This window comes from Hipposideros armiger, unplaced genomic scaffold, assembly GCF_001890085.2.
Source record: "Hipposideros armiger isolate ML-2016 unplaced genomic scaffold, ASM189008v1 scaffold_207, whole genome shotgun sequence".
Classification (NCBI taxonomy): domain Eukaryota; kingdom Metazoa; phylum Chordata; class Mammalia; order Chiroptera; family Hipposideridae; genus Hipposideros; species Hipposideros armiger.
Window position 1 is genome coordinate 984,043 of NW_017731557.1, and position 16,575 is coordinate 1,000,617.

General features: G+C 40.6%; 1 protein-coding gene across 3 annotated transcripts in view; it reads left to right on the forward strand.

The window, feature by feature from the left end:
• TTC27 (tetratricopeptide repeat domain 27) overlaps positions 1 to 16,244 on the forward strand; it is a 163,072-nt gene extending 146,828 nt beyond the window's left edge. For all 3 annotated transcript variants that reach the window (XM_019653796.1, XM_019653797.1, XM_019653798.1), the window contains 4 exons: positions 8,411 to 8,608; positions 10,469 to 10,580; positions 14,651 to 14,751; positions 16,003 to 16,244. In XM_019653796.1, the coding sequence (XP_019509341.1) occupies positions 8,411 to 8,608; positions 10,469 to 10,580; positions 14,651 to 14,751; positions 16,003 to 16,125 (534 nt within the window). In that variant the 3' untranslated portion in view covers positions 16,126 to 16,244. The remainder of the gene's footprint in view (positions 1 to 8,410; positions 8,609 to 10,468; positions 10,581 to 14,650; positions 14,752 to 16,002) is intronic.
• Positions 16,245 to 16,575: the final 331 nt, after the last annotated feature.

Genomic DNA, 16,575 nt, shown 5'->3' on the forward strand with positions numbered 1-16,575 from the left:
CCTAGGCTGTGATGTGACAGCCATTCATTTAGTGCTTCCTGAACTGGCATTGGAAGACCATTAGTAGAAACCAGGCAAGTGTCCTGGGGAGAGTTAGTTTCAGTGTTTTCAATAGTTTTGGTCTTTCTACTTATTTTCCTGGGGCTGCTATAACAAATGATCACAAACTGTTATCTTCAAACAATAGGAATTTGTTCTCCTCATTTAGTTCTGGAGGCCAGAAGTCTGAAATCAGGGTCTCGGCTGGGCCACTGCTTCGTCTGAAGGCTCCCGGGAAGGATCCTCTCTTGCCTCTTCCAGCTCCCAGTGGTTCCTGGCATTCCTTGGCTTGTGGCAGCATCACTCCCTCTTCACCTACGTTACCTCCTTCTCTGTGTCTTGGTGTGTCCTTTTCTCTTATAATAAGAACATAAGTCATTAGATTTAGGGTCCACTCTAACCTAGGATGACCTCAACTTAACTAATTATATCTGCAAAGACTCTATTTCCAAATAAGGTCACATTTTGAGGTTCTATATGGACATATTTTTGGGGAGACCCGGGGGGGGGGCGCGGAACACTATTCGACCTACCACAACAGCCATGCTGCTTTTCAGGGAGAAAGCAGTGGCTTTGAGAATAGTGGGTTCGTAAAGGTAGAGGAGAAGATCCTACACATCCCTTATTTGTAGCTATAGTGGGAGCAGAGGCGACATGCACACAAAGGGAGGTCAGAGAGACCTTCACTGATCACATGAAGGTCATGCCCTTAGCAGACAGCACCAGGGATTTGAACATCTGGAAGGGATGGAAGAAGTAGTAAGAATGGGAGGGAGTTGATAGAAAATTTATAGAGCTTTTCAAAGAGAGAAACTTACTTAGTCAAATACAGTATTGAACGAGAATACTAGAACGCCAGACCAGGATGAACAAGTTGGGATTTCTAACAAGGTTCTATTATTAGGATTCAGGAGATTGTGATATTTGAATTACCAAGTAAAAAAGTTGTGTATGTGGATGTGTACATATTCTGCAAAAGAAGGTTCAAAACTCTCATTTAATCCACATGGGTGTTCAGAAGCCCAAGAAAATAAAAACTCAGGTGAAAGAATTGTTGGGATTCTTTGTAAGACTGCTAGGATTAGTTTCCAATAAAAAGGCACGTGGCCCTTCCCTTAAAATCACTATGGATTAAAATTTACTACCATAATTTGTGTTATATTACAAATGGAAAAATATCACTGAATGCATTTATCTAGTGCTGTAGTTTTGAAAGTTCTCAGTGTCTTCAGACTGTATAAGTAATCTGTGCACGCCCGTGTTCCTCCTCAGTCACCACTTCCCCAGTCAGTCACCACCCCACTTCTCTGCTGCTCTTTGGCACCAACTCACCAGTAGCACCACCTTCCCTCCTGGTCTCTCCTTCCCCTGCTCCGCCCTCTTTGGATCCACGCCCTTTATGCTTTATCTCCACCACTGGATGAACCGGAAGTGCTCTTGTCAAGGTCCATGATACCACCTCCAGGAGAAGTCCTGAGGCTTCTCAGCCTGTCAGCCGTTATTTCACATAGTTGATCTGTCCTTCCTTCTGGAAACACTTTCCTCACGTGGCTTCCAGGATTTCACACCTCTTACCTTCCCAGCTGCCGCTTCCTTGTCTCCTTTGCAGAATCGGCCGCCCCTTTCCTTTGGTTGACAGGATGCCAGGCTCAGCCCTCACACCATTTTTCTTCCCCATATGTACTGCTACCCTCTTATCTTCCTGAAGCTATGTAGGATGAAAACAAGTTAAAAGTTTCCCTCCATATGACCTTTTCTGTTTCCTAGGCTGTTCAGTTTGTTCATTTCATTATGGTTGCACTTCTGTAACTTTGTCCCTGTTGGCTCTTACTCCCCGGGGGCATATTGGCTCTTGTGCTAACGTGCGTTTGGTGGGAGGGGCTGACGCAAAGCCCAGGATCTAACTTGTGCCCTTCCTGGGGAGTTTGGGCCATAGGGGGAACTCACCGCTCAGGTACACTTTGCCTTTGCCCGCTCCCACCACCACCGTGGCTCTGCTCCTCAGGTCCCCTCCCTTATCTCTGCCAGGCACCGTGCTCTTCCATTGCCCATATTCCTGAGTAGTCATCTAACCTCAGCACATGGCGGGCAAGATAGAAGGCAACTTTTGGGGGCCAGCCAGGCCTCCCGGATCTGTTGCTACCTGCTTCCCACCCTAGCCAGGCCTTTTGCCCTGATGGCTTGCACTGGACTTGCACTGTTGTGTCTCATTCTCTCATGCTGATAGCAAGTGGGATGGAGAGTAGTGTGTGGAAGGAAAAAAGCACAACCAAAAAGCTTCTCTCAGCCCATCTGTGAACATTGTCACCTAGCACTTGTCCACCCTGGCCTGCTGTTCTCCACCATACTGGATCCAGCCAGTTTCTGTCTCCCCAGGGTTTCTCGTGTGTTTACTGTTACTTTCTCAGATCTATCAACTTACTCTTTTTTCAAGCGATATACAGAGTTGAAGTTCAGGAAAAGGAGCTAGTGATGTGTATTAGTCCATCAGCTTGTGTGCGATGTAATCTCCATAATGAAGATTAACAATAAAACTGTTGTGACATTGGGAAAATAATGAGTTCAAGTCAAATTAAGAAAAAAAAATAAAAAGGAAAGATATTTGCTCGACAAACATTTGGAAAGAGATTTCAATTTCAGTTCACTAATAATAAAAGAAATAAAATGCAGAGTAATAGTTGCATATGCCTTTAGTAGAACAAAACATAAAAGATTTTAAAAAATAATAACACACCCAGTGCTGGTAATATGCAATGAAATGACACATTTTCATATATGCGTATGACTCATGGGCATTTAATTTGATTTAGCCCTTTAGAAAGTATCAAACTTATCTCTAAAGCCTTAAAATGTTTATTTCCCTTGATTCCATAATTCTGTTCCTGGTATTCTAACCTAAGGAAGCTTCAGCAGACACAAAGAATTTCATTGAAGTGTTATTTATACTAGTAGTAATAGTAATAGCGGCAGTACATGGAAACACCTAACTATCCAAGTGCAGGGGAATTTTTAAATAGTCCGTGGTCTGTCAACCCAGTGGAATATTTTGAATCTATTAAAATAATCTATTTAAAGAATATATGAAAGCATGAAACATTTGTATGATGTAATGTTAAGTGAAAAAGGTGAGAAAACAGTTTACATAGTATTATGTCAGAAAACTTACACAGTAAAAAGATGAGACAGAAGTTTACTGTAATGTTAGTCGTGCTTGTGTTGGGGATTTTATTTTCTCTTTCTATTTTTTATTAGCTCTAAAGTCTTGGGGGAATTTTTAACTAAAAAAAAAACCAACTACAAAAGCCTGTCTGAGTTTGGTTGATTCAAGATTTGGTACACAAATTATATTGAAATGATCAAAATTACTAGCACACATATTTCACAAAAGAGAAATCCTTCCAATGTAAAAGAACTTAAAATGTAAAAGATCCTTCCAGTGTAAAAGAAATAACAGAAGAGTAAGGAGCTGTGCCTTCTAAATTAATGTAGCAAATGCTTGAGTGCTCGATCTAGGACCTGGACTGCCGGTTCAAGTCCAGCGCCTGCTTCCCTGGATGTGTGACCGTGGACAAGCTACTTCACTTCTCTGTGCTCCACTTTCTTCATTTGCAGAATGCAAATAACATGAGCACCTTCCTCACGGGATTTTTAGGAGGACTAAGTGTGTTTGTATAGCCCCTTGCTCATGGGAAGATACATATGTGTGTGCACCCTCTACCATCACTGTTGTCTTCTCATCATCCTCATTAAGCTCAGGAGTCAAGGATCACTGGTGTTCAAAACCCAGCCCCACAACTCACTTGCTATGTAACCATGAAGAAGTTCATTTACCTCTCGTGCCTCCGTTTATTTGTAAAGTGGGGGTAATAAAGTACCTGCTTCCTAGGGTTACTGTGAAAACTAAGTGAAGTCAGGGTCACATGGTGAGAACTCACAACCGGGGGGCCAGCCAGGCCTCCTAGATCTTTTGCTGTCCGCTTCCCACCTTAGCCATACCCTTGGTAGGGAGTTATCAAGGGCTGTTTATCATGTGGTGGATTCTGTTTTTCTTTACGTCTATTTTGAACCTTCAGGAAACGTAGGGGCACCTCATGAGTGAGGCTGTGATGGGCTTTGCTGTCTACTTTGACAGAGTAAGGAAGTTGAGGGCCAGTGATAATCATGATAGTTTATAGTCTATATTGATTTACAGTTTTCGAAGCTCTTTATGTGCATGTTGACTCTTGAAATAACAGTTCTGTGATATAGAAAGAAGACCTGTCCTCATTACCACTACCTACCCACTTCCTAGCCAGTCCCCCGTATTTATTCATGGTGGACTTCAGCACCTGAGTATATATGTATCCTCCTGCACTCTGGATTTGGCTGTTCTTGAACACTTGGTGATGGTCCGTCCAACACCTTGGACAGAGAGGTCTTTGTCTTTATCTTATTCTGGTTGAGCAACCCCTCCAAGTGGCCACATCTTGGATCCTGTTTCCCCAAGAATTGTTCCAGCGGTAAATTCTTAAACTTTAATTTTCTATCCTTCAGCCGCTTATTACATATTTAGTAATTTATAATTTTAAGTATTTACTGCTCGACATAGCAATTTATCCATTTTTACCCAATTTCCAGTGGATAAAGCACTTATATCTGTTTAAAAAATTTTTTCACTTTTGATGATGCGGAGGAGTATGCGATGCTGGTAAACTTTGTGGACTGCCCAAGAGGAAATTGTACGCCATGGTGATTCATTTAGTCAAAGAAATTCGACTGCAACATCCTTTGTTCCTCTTAAGTTACAAATACCTATTTCCTAAAGAAGGGTTAAATATGTGTTAAAAGTGATTGTTTTTGTAATCAGCCTGGATAATTAGAAAGTGGTTTTTCTCACTAGTTAGTGGGAGGAAAATGGTGATATTAGCAGTAAATTATGAAATTAATGGTTTTTAAAAATAATTCTGTTATCGCTCTAAAAGCACTTTTTAAGATTGCATATTAGCTCCATCTGTTAATGTATTTTAATAACTTTTTTTCCTACAGTTCATGGGGCTTTCTTAATTGCAGGAAATAACTTTTTAATTAACTTTTTATTAAATTGTACGTGAAGAAAAGTGTACAGAACATAGGAGTTTTCACAAAGGGAACACACTTGTGTAACCAGCCCCCAGGGCAAGAGTCAGATCATTACCAGCTCTCCCAATGCCCTCACCACCCCCTACCCCCTCCACCCACATATGCCAAGGATTTAATTTTAAAGTAATATCGAATAAGTGAATATTCATGTTGCCATTTTTTATTTCATCTTCGCCAATCTTTGAATGTATTTATTCTTGCCCTCTCTCTATTTTAAATTAAATTTTTATTTTATTAACATAACACATACGTACAGTTTTACAAGTTAAGTAGCAGTGAAAGGCTTATAACAAAATATAGCAATTTCCTGCTCTACCTCTTTCCACTTTTCAAGATCCTTCTCCCCAAAAGGGATGAAACTCTTTGGCGTTTCTTTTTCCGTTTGCACATTTTCATATTTCATAATAATAGCTATATACTGCTATTTTGTATTAACCAAGCTTAGATATTATCAATTGACTTCCTGTTTTGTACATGAGGACTTAACGCTCTTACAACCAGCATGTCCAGTACTTCCCTTTTTCTTCCCAATATACTTATATTATTATTTTTTTTGTTAAGTGAATATTTTCTATGAACATTCTATGCCTATACAAACAATATTCAAAGTGGGTATTACAAGGATACTGTGACTGGGGGTTTTCTTGCTTTCTGTTTCTTTATGATGTTAATAACTGTCTTGGTTTTTATGTTTTCTTTCTCTTCGTAAACCTCCTTGCCTTCCATAATCTCCCCTGCCTTCCTTGCTCTGTCTGGCTTTAGCTCTGGATAGTCACTAACCCTTCTCATTGCCAAACCCAGGGGAGCCCTCCGTCCTGCTCTTTTGTAGATGTGCTCTCCTGGTTATGCCCTCCTTCCCTGGTTTCCATGACATCGCCTTCTCCCACCTTTCTGAGCTGTCTGATTTCGTCTCGTTCATCTTCCCTCCTCCTCATGTTTCCTTAAGAGTCTACCAGTCAGATTCTTACCCTGCGTAGCCCCTTTCGGCAATAGCTGCTGTGACCGTGAGTAACTTCTGTCATCTATGCCTCCATATGGAACTCTCTCCTAAGTTCCAAATTCAGCTGACCACGGATCACATTTGTCGTTACTTCCCCTCCTATTCAGTGGCCCGCTTTCTGTGGGAGCCGCATGTGAATTTGGTAGGTGTTTGGTGTCTGCCTACCTGCAGTGCCCTTTGCCTTTACCCTGCCCCCATAATACACAGACACCCTGCCTCCCTACCCTTCTGCAGTTCTCCCCACTCTCTCTCTCTCCCACCTCTTTCTCCCCCGCTCCCCCCGCACTCTTCACCAGCTTTTCCTCTGTCAAACACCAGAGTGCAGCTCTCTACTTTTATTGGCAAAAAGGCCAAACGTTTTCTGTCCCCCGTTGTCTCTTCATGTAGCCAACATGAAGTGAGGGGATGTTGAGCCAACAGTGAGATTCCAGAAAAAAACCAAAGTATTTCACTAATTTATTATGCTTTATTTGTACATACATGTTAGTAACTGTTCTAACAGACCATCTCTTTCAAAACATGTTAATTCTTGAAATGTTTATAGAATGATCACTTGAAACAAGTAGTGCCCATTCAGACAGTTTCTTCTTGTGTATTGTTACTTTCAGACTTAAAACCATGAGTGGGATTGCAATGTGAATTTTGTTACTTTCAGATTGAAAACTACGTATGTGGGGTTGTAATGTGAATTTATAGGCAGAGATATCCAAACCAGACAGAAAAGGCACAACTGAGTGTTCTCCCGCCCGCTTTTACAACTGTGTATAATTAGGCCCGTGAGGCTGAGCTCACATTCCCAAGTGTTCACGGTCTAGGGGAGCCTCCCTGCCTCAGCCACGTCTCACGCAGGGGTCAGAATGCACGAGCAACGCGCCCCACTGACTGCAGTGCTTTTAGTGCCGCTTCCTGATAGAGGTGTGTTCACTCAGTCTTTCTTTCAGGCACAAGTATTGATTGCTGTGTGCCAGGCACTGTGTTAGATCCTGGTGATACACGATGATGAAATGTGATCTTCTCCCTGAAGTTTAGAGTAAGAAGAAAGACATGAACACCCTGTCTCTTGGAACCTTGCAACTCAAGGTGTGGTCTGTGGAACCTCAACACCTTCATCACCTGGGAGTTTGTTAGAAATGCAGAATCTCAGTCCCAGACAGGCAGCATCTCCATCCAGGATTCCGCGTTGCTAACAGGCCGCTGGGTCGGCCCCGGGGCCAGGTCTTAGAGTGCTCTCGGCACGCTGGTGCTTTAGATGGGCCCAGGGCTCTCTGCTGGCCCCCATCACAGGAGTGGGTGATTGAGGGTGCACTTTCTATGCTTCCCGGAAGCTGCCTTGAGATACACGATCTAACGTAGATAGGACAGATGTGCCTCATTATGACAGTAAATCCTGCTGTGGGGCTCAACCCATTGACCAGCGTTCAAAGCACCTGGGGTAGAAAGTATGAAGACTAATGAAAGCAAGATTGCCAAGAAGTTGCAAAGTGTTGAGTGCACCTGGGGTCCTTGGAAAGACAAGAGAGACCTTCTGGGTACCCCACGTGCCTAATGCAAACACATGAGCAGTTTGTCTTCCACAGTCAGGAGGGCCAGGACCTTTAAGCAGTTAGAGTGTTACCGCAGCAGCCCTGGTGGAAAATAATGAGGCCCAGGCTAAGGTGGGAGAGGCTGGATTTAGGACTCGTTAGGAAAGCTGAATCAAATTGGTTACCTGTGGCTGAAATGGGAGAGAAGCGAGTCTAGGTTGATGCCGAGACGGTCGACTCTGAGAGTAGAGAAGGAAGAGGGCCCTGGGACCTGTGTTGCACTCTTGGATAGATGCAGTGTGAGATGTTGGGGACATGCCTGGTAGGTATTGATGTGCATTGTCATGGAGCTCCAGAGAGGTGCCTGGCTGGAGCTGCGCCGACGCTGAGAACAGACCTGGTAATACACGTGAAGCTGCAGGTGTGGGTCCGCTTGTTCGAAGACAGCACTCAGAGCCGAGCGGAGAGCACCGAGCTCAGGGCCCTGTGAAACAGGAGCCCCCATGGAGCCTGGGAAGGGGCAGTCGGCACAGTGTGCGATTCCGGAGAGTGGCTGGTTCAGGATGGCTTGACTTTTACTTTATTTTTAAAAAGTGTAAGGGTGATATTCTAACAGGTCTCACAAGGTTTTTCGTTGCCATCATCATTGATGATTGTGATGGTAACCCTTTGTTTTTTGTTATTGCTTGGTGGTTTCTAGCTTACCAGTTTCTTCTGTACATTTTTTAAGGTCCTTAAAATCCTCGTGAGGGCAGTGATGGATGGGATGACTGACAGAAGTGGGGATGTCGCAACTGGCCTCAAAGGAAAGCTGCAGGAGTTACTTGGCAGAGTAACTTCAAGAGTGACAAATGATGGAGAAATCTGGAGGCTGTATGCCCAAGTCTATGGCAGTGGGCAGAGTGAAAAGCCTGATGAAAATGAAAAGGTAAGTCTTCACTCCTCCTGGCTCTTGCCTTTTGTTTGAACACATGTGTGTAGTGGATCTGGTTTTTTTGATGGTTGGAGGGAAAGTTTAATAATTTGAAAGATAAGATCAATGTGCTCAAGTTTTCAGCTTTGATTGAAAGTCTAACATAAGCACTTTGAGTTGTGGGCAGGTTAAGACTTGCAAGCATTCATCTTTATTCTTGCCATGAATTTTTCTTATAAAATTGTTCTGTTTCCTACAAGAGGGTCTCTCTAACCTGCCCCCCTGCTGGAACTGTAGCAAACAGCTGGCCCTCGTTACTCTGCACCCCTTTCTGCAGGCTCATTGCTAAGGACTAAGGTAGATGGGGTACAAGGACAAAAGAGGGGACTATGAAAGGGAAAGAGAAAACGGAACTAGATAGCCCACCTACGAGTGAAGTCATATGGTCCTCGACTTTTTGACTGATTTCGCTTAGCATAGTAATCTCAAGATCCATCCATGTTGTCCCAAATGGCTTCATCTTTTCTTATGACGGAATAGTATTCCATTGTGTATATGTACCGCATCTTCTTTATCCAGTCATTTATCAAAGGACACTTGGGCTGTTTCCCTGTCTTGGCCACCATGAATACTGCTACAGTGAACATCGGGGTACATATATCATTACAGATAAATCTTTACTTATATATGGAATATAAAACTGAAAGCAACAAAGAAACAAGACAAACAAAGAAACAAAACTACATAGACACAGACAACAGTTTCATGGTTACCAGAGAGAGGGTAAGGGGGGAGGGGATGGTAGAGGAGGGTAAACGGGGTCAAATACTATATGGTGATGGAAGGAGAACTGACTCTGGGTGGCGAACACACAATGTGATATACAGGTGATGTATTACAGAAATGTACACTTGAAACCTATGTAATTTTGCTATTGTCACCCCAATAAATTTAATTAAAAAAATAAAACTAAATAAAAAATAAAATAAAAAGGAACTAGATAAGACTGGAGAAGAGCTGGAGAAGAGCTTTTAAAGTCTGGACATAAAGTGCTTGGCAGAGGTTGTCCTGCGCCCGTCTCACAAGCGTACAGCATCAGTTACACTCCAGTCATACCTTTAGCCTCTTATCGTAATGCTTCAAGGAGCCTCCGGAGTTCCCAAGGTTGGAATAATTGTCTTGGGTTCTTTTCAAAACATCCACAACAAATCAAATGTCCTCCTCACGTGAGTTTGGAGTTAGCCTCGGTACAGCGAGTCTTTGGGATCCTTAGTTGTTCTCTCCCCCCTCAGTCCACCCAGCTGGCTTCGGCCAATGCCTTGTCAGCCCCGAGAACACATGCTCACACACACACACACTCCTACTCTCTGTCCTTCCGTTTCTTCTTGAATTACGTGCTCTCTTGCCTATACGGAATTAAGGGTACCCTGAATTCTCTGATCTGACTTCTCCCTCAAGAATCCTCACGGATAGGATTGTGAAAGACGGTGTTTTAAACTTCCGTGAGCTAACACACCTACTAGTAGTCCCATGGTTTCACCAAGTTCACACCTCATTCTCTAAACGTGTCTCTTAAGCTGATAGCTACAAATGGTAAGGAAATGTGTACACTTATAGATTTCCAGACAGGACTTTTATATTTTTTTGTTTGGAGGGAAGTGTCTCAATCCAGATACATCCATTTGATTTCTTTTAATTGCTTATTGCTGTTGGATGTGCATCTGTATCTCTTCTTTGATGAGAATAAGACTGTGCTGCATAACACAGGTGCTATTTTTCAAGCTGGGATTTGTTCCTATGATTTCCAGGAAACAGAGCTTGACATGGGAATTTTATTATGCTTGTTATTCTGAATGTTGTTTTTTCTTTACTCAGGCATTCCAGTATCTCTCTAAGGCATACAAGTGTGACACACAGTCCAGTGGTTGGGAGAAAGATATTACATCCTACAAGGAAGTGGTTCAGAGAGCCTTAGGACTTGCACATGGTATTTGATATGTTTGATATCTATGGCATGTTTTAATGTACCTGTACTGATAAGAAAAAGTATTAGTCAAAAGTAAAGTTTCATTACAAATAATTTCAGAGTATTTCATTGTGTTAAAATTGTTGTATTTAATTCAGCAAATATTTATGGACCAACTACTATGTAGTAGGCACTTTCGAGCAATAAGAAATATAGGAGAGGCTAAATGCTGTTTGAATAAGTGACAGGTATTAAAGACTTTAGAGATATGAAATACCTTTACAACTGTATTTAACCATCACTTCACACAGAGGCTATGTGCATTGAAGTACTAAGGATATCTGTTAACTTTTCCTGACTCATATTCTTCCTTTATAAATGAAAATATTTGTTCATCAAAATATTGGGTTGTCAGAAAAGTCATGACGCATTTTTGCAATGAAAAACATAGAAAAAAATACGTCATGACTTTTCCAACAACCCAATACATAAATATCTGGAGTACGTAGCAATATGTAAAGAGCTGTGGCATATGCAAAAGAAATAAAAAATATAATCGAATCCCTATCTTTGGGAAGTTTAGTGGGTGATATTTGAGAGCTGGGTAACCTTACATAAAAAGTTGTGTGCTCCTTGGGTAACTGTATTCCAGATAAAGGCTGCTTTTAATTATTTGCATTAATGAGACATACACAGTTAAATTTAGTAATGTATTTTTATGTTTATATTTGAATATGAGTGTGTGATGCCCTGGGATTACAGTTCAGATAAAATCACGAAGTCGCCGTGTTAACTGAGTCACAAGAACTGAGACCCCATCCTAAAGTCCTTCTCTAAATGCTTCTGCAGCTAATAGTTACAGCACATAGGGAGCCAGTGAGGGACGAGGAGGAGGACAGCGGTCTGGGTCAGGGAGACTGAGCTCCCGCACCAGCTCCTCCACGTATTGCTCGGTGACGTTGGGCGAATTACTTAACTTCTCTGAGCCTTAGCTCTCTCATGGATAAAATGGGGATATACCTACTTATTGTAGTTACAAAGAATAAATGAAAACAAACATAAATGAAAAACATAAAAAGTGTGATCTTTTTAAAACACTTAACAGTATCTTATGCATGATTTAAACGTTAATCCCTTGCCTTTCTGCCCCCACCCTGTTCCTTCTGGGGTAGAAGATCTGAGCTGAATGATAAGGGACTCATAACTAAAAAGAGAAAAATGAAGAACCAAGGGTAAAGTTTAACTTGCCTTTAGAGAAGTAACAGAATATTCAAACAAGTTAGAAATGGGCTTAGCGTTAATAATTCTGTTTACGGCCTTTGAGATCATTGATAGAAAAATATATAAATATTCAATTTCCTGGGCTACCTATCCCTTGACGATAAGGCAGACGTGCTAAACTCTGGATAGCTGAATATCATTGTAGAAAAGGTTGAGATAACAGTGGAAGGATGGTCGGGCAGCTAGAATTATGTAGCTTATGTCCACCTCATGGTGGGTGGGGTCACATGATGGCGTTCAGTCCTAATGCCTTTGGCCTTTGTGGATATAGTACTGTATTTGGGGAAACCCATGCTACGGTGTATTATGTACATAATTGCAGCAGGTCGTGATTTACTATAAAGAATTTATCTTATCTACTTCAGCCTACTAACTCTAAATATTTCTGTGAACAGCTGGCTAGATAATGGTCAAAACCAAGATTATCTTTCTGTAACCACTAAGTAAAGGTGTTCAACCTATTGAATATAAATATGTCGGTTAAAGAAGTACTTTAGAGAAAATCTTTATTTTGCATCTTAAGATTGATTTTGTTTGTTTGTTTGTTTGTTTTTTTAGCTGAGCCATCCTGCTACCTGTTGGCAGCTCAGCGGCTGCTCAGCTCGGGCTGGACTCGAACCGCTGTTGCTCAGAGCTCAAACTCTTGAGCGAGCTCTTAACCAACTGAGCCACTCGGCCGGCCTTAAGATTGATTTTAAACTATTTTTCAGCACCATTTTTCCATTAGGATAATACTTGGAGAAAAACAAGCATCTATGCTCTTAACTTCCCCTTTGACTTCACTGAATTATGTGTTGGTGCCCCTACAATACGATAAGCACATTTGAGCGGAAGCTCAGCGTTAGTTTCTAGTGATATTTTACATTTATAAAGATAAATCTTAACTTTTTCCTTGTTGCTTTTGTGTATCAGTGCTCAGTGGAAGGATGAACTGGATGTCTCTGTTAACTCTCTTTTCTATTTTAATCTTTCTCCCCAACACTATTCTCCACCTCACCCAATTCTGAAAAGGAAATATTTTTTTTAAAATCTCCACGCAATTTACTCCCTATTGAATTGCTATTTTAAAGAGTAGCCACATACTTCTGAAAGCTTGATAAGGCGTTGCAGTCTTTACATACTGTTTAAGATCTTTCTGTAATAACCTTGTCATGTGTACCCATTTGTATCGTTTGTAGGTTATTCATTTACAATCTCGGCTATTCTGTTTTCTGGGAAAGAATGGGCAAAATTTCGTTCCTTCTTTGCCATCCAGAAACTTTTAAAATAATAGTTATGCATTTTAACTACAATCTGCATGGCAGAAGCACTGCTCTTTTGGATTTCTGGATGATTTAAAACAGCAGGTTATTTCTCTCTCTCTCTCTCTCTCTCTCTCTCTCTCTCTCTTTCATTCATTTATCTATCATCTATCTATCTATCTATCTATCTCAGTCTCAAATGCCTTTTGGAAATGGAATTGAGGAAGGGGACTAATAGAGTGTATGTTTGTCTTTTTGCTCTATTTTTGTTTCTGTCACAATGAAAATAAAGGATTGAAGAAAGAATCATAGCTGTTGCTGACATAGTTACTAGGTGATAAACAGCCCAAATACCTCCGCCATGGTAGTTACAACTTTACTAGGGACACAGACATCACGGTCCTCACTATGTCCGGGCTAACTGTGCCCTTTGAAAATGAATTTACCATTGTTATTACCAGGCTTCCTTTCAATTCATAGCTGAGAAATGGCGAAGTCTAATTATTTTTCTGAAATAGGAATGTCAAACCTAGTTCTTGCCAGCCATGGAAGATATTATTAATGAATGACAAAACTCCTTTGCCAGGCACAGGCAACCTCTACCAGTTGATTAGAGTTTGCATGTAGAAGGGAATCTATTTTCTGTCTCTGGTCTAGGATCCAGGGTACTAAGTAACTTTAATGTTGCAGTCTGTAGTATAGTTTTCAGATGTGATCTGATTATTGTTCTGTTTGTACTCAGCCTAATTTAGAAGAACAAAAACAAGAACAGATCAGTGGGAAAATACCAGGTGTTCTATTTTTATAAAGCTCTTCCCTTATTCTTATAAAGTGTTAATAGCTGGACCTTCTGCCAGGGGGGATTATAGTCCTTCATAATTTCAAATTTTAGGAAAGTGAACTCTCCAGAATGCTGGAGGCAGACTCGTTGGAGATGAATGACTTCATTGTCCCCCACTCCCTGCTGATGCTAAGTGTGGCTCAGCCCCCCTGAGAGCCTGGTGGCGGTCACGTTCCCCAAGTGCAGGCACATGGCTTGTTGATATCAGTTCTTCCAGATGGTGATGTAAATCCTGAGCATGAAAATGCAGTGAGAGCTGAACTGTAGATATCCGTCATGTCACTTCCTTGGGCTAGTGTCATTAGCAATTGTGAGTCCCCATTTGGGACTCGGTATTGTGGGAGGCCACATTAAGACGTGCTGTGTCTGTTTTTGCCTTCTGTGGATGCTTTGTGTTCAATTAGATTTTCTCTCTCTTTGCCTAATTTCATTAGTTTGTGCATGTGAAGGGGGAGATGGGGGGGAGGGTGTCTCTTCCCAATGATCTGTAACGCACCAAAAAATCACCTATTTTCCTCAAAATTCTCATTTTATCCTTAAAGAAGGAAAAAAAGGGAGAATTATGCACATGAGTATTATCTTTTTTTTCCAAAAAAAAAAAAAACTTGCCATGGAGAAATATTTCTAGTCTGTTACTATGAAGTCTTAATTAAGTAATTGGATTCTTTTGTACCTGTGAATTATCGTTACAATTTTTATGGATGTTTTTCCCCATATTTATCTTCCAGTGGCTATGAAATGCAGTAAAAACAAATCTAGTCCCCAAGAAGCTGTGCAAATGCTGTCTTCAGTTCGACTCAATTTACAGGGCTTGTTATCTAAAGCAAAGGTGAGAGTGAAATGTGAATTAGTTAAAATTGTCGTATAGAAAGAGGTCTTTAGTATCAGCTAACTGCTCTTAAATCTTCTATTGTATCAGGGGTAACTTTAGGGCCACGTTACATTTTAGATATTAGCCTCCGGGTAGTTACTTGTCCTGGTGAAGATATTATTGACCCAGTGTCTAGACCACCCTAAATGTGGGCAACTTAGGAGTCTTAGAAATTAATATTTACAGTCCAGCCCTTAATGCTTTCTTTAAATTAAAGCAACGCTCCTCTATTTATTATCACTTTCCCCAAACTGGCATATATACCACTGGTAGCACTTGGGTAAGCTTTTCATTGCATATTTATTTCAATGCACATTAGAAAAAATATGACTAGCACATCAGACATACAATTTCATGAATATTACTGCTTTTTCATGGTGGTGATGAAGCGTTCCTTTTAAAAAGATTTATTATGTAAAAAATTGATTTACAGAAAAAATATTAAGTAGGTTGTATATGGATTTGACAAAAATTGTTATGGTAGATGGGTGACTTTGGTTTGACAATGAAAACATATACCATCAGTTCACACATACCAACCTGTGGACCAGTGCTGGGGTGGGGTGCCTGCAAATCATCACCAAGGGAACTTTTTGAAGACTGGATTCCGGGGCTCTGCAGGTAGTTCCTGGAGAGGCGTTCCCAAATGTTTCAGCTGTGGTAGCATTATTGAAGCACATTGCTCTATGCCTCCCCAGGCAATTCCTTTTACAGGAGGAGAGCTCATTTAGTTTTATTTTGCTGGGCATTTTGCTTTTACCAAATCTTGATAATCTTCGTGGCTCTGAGTCCTAAGCCATAATTACTTTTCAGATAATAGCATAAAAGGTATGATTTATATGAACTTGAATAAAAAATATATTTGTTTTGCTTATGTACACAGTGAATAGACTTGTTTGGTTTGGATGAATAATCTGTTCATCCAAAAACCATCCTATGACATTGAAATGAATAATCAGTTTTCAAGGCAACCATTTTGAAGAGCAGAGCTCATTTGAATTTACAAGTTCAGGCATGTCGTTTGATTCATCCTTTAATTGTTGCAGCTTGTACCTTTCCAGGTTCGTGAACAGAATAAATACTGCCATTGCTACTACAATGTTATGGTATTATTATGCAAAAGGAATTTTAATTCTATACTCTGTTTCTGTATTATTTTAAAGAGATTTTCAATGTTTTGATAGTTCTGCTTTGTTCTTTGTATTGCAGCAACTTTTTACAGATGTGGCAAGTGGAGAAATTTCCAGCGAGTTAGCTGATGAAATAGCAGCAATGGATGCCTTAGTAACAGAGCTCCAAGACCTAAGCAACCAATTTCGAAATCAATATTGAACATCCTGGGAACAGTTTCTGAAAAAGGTGCTTTCACCTCCTGGAATGTCTCTTATACCTGTGTGTCTGAAACACAAGATACTGATTTTTAAAAAAATAAATTTCACTTTTATGGCTAACATTCTTGTTTTTGTGAATTTTCCAAATGTTTGAACTTCCTAAAGTACATGAAATAAAAACTTCCGTATTTCTTTAAAATTAGTTACAGTTGAATTCAGTATTTTTATTATTCTTGAAGTATTTCAGCAAAAAGAGTTTTCTTTTTAGCATAAGGTTTAGTCTCTCAGCCTAAAATGAATTAGATCATTCTTTGGAAAAAATTGGTCTAAACAGGAAAAAAAAAAATCACACAGTACACGTTTGTGGAATCATTTGATTGGCTGCTTTTATCCAAAAGTGATAAAAGAATAGATTTGGTGATGGAAACCTTTACACTTCTGGAGATTTTGT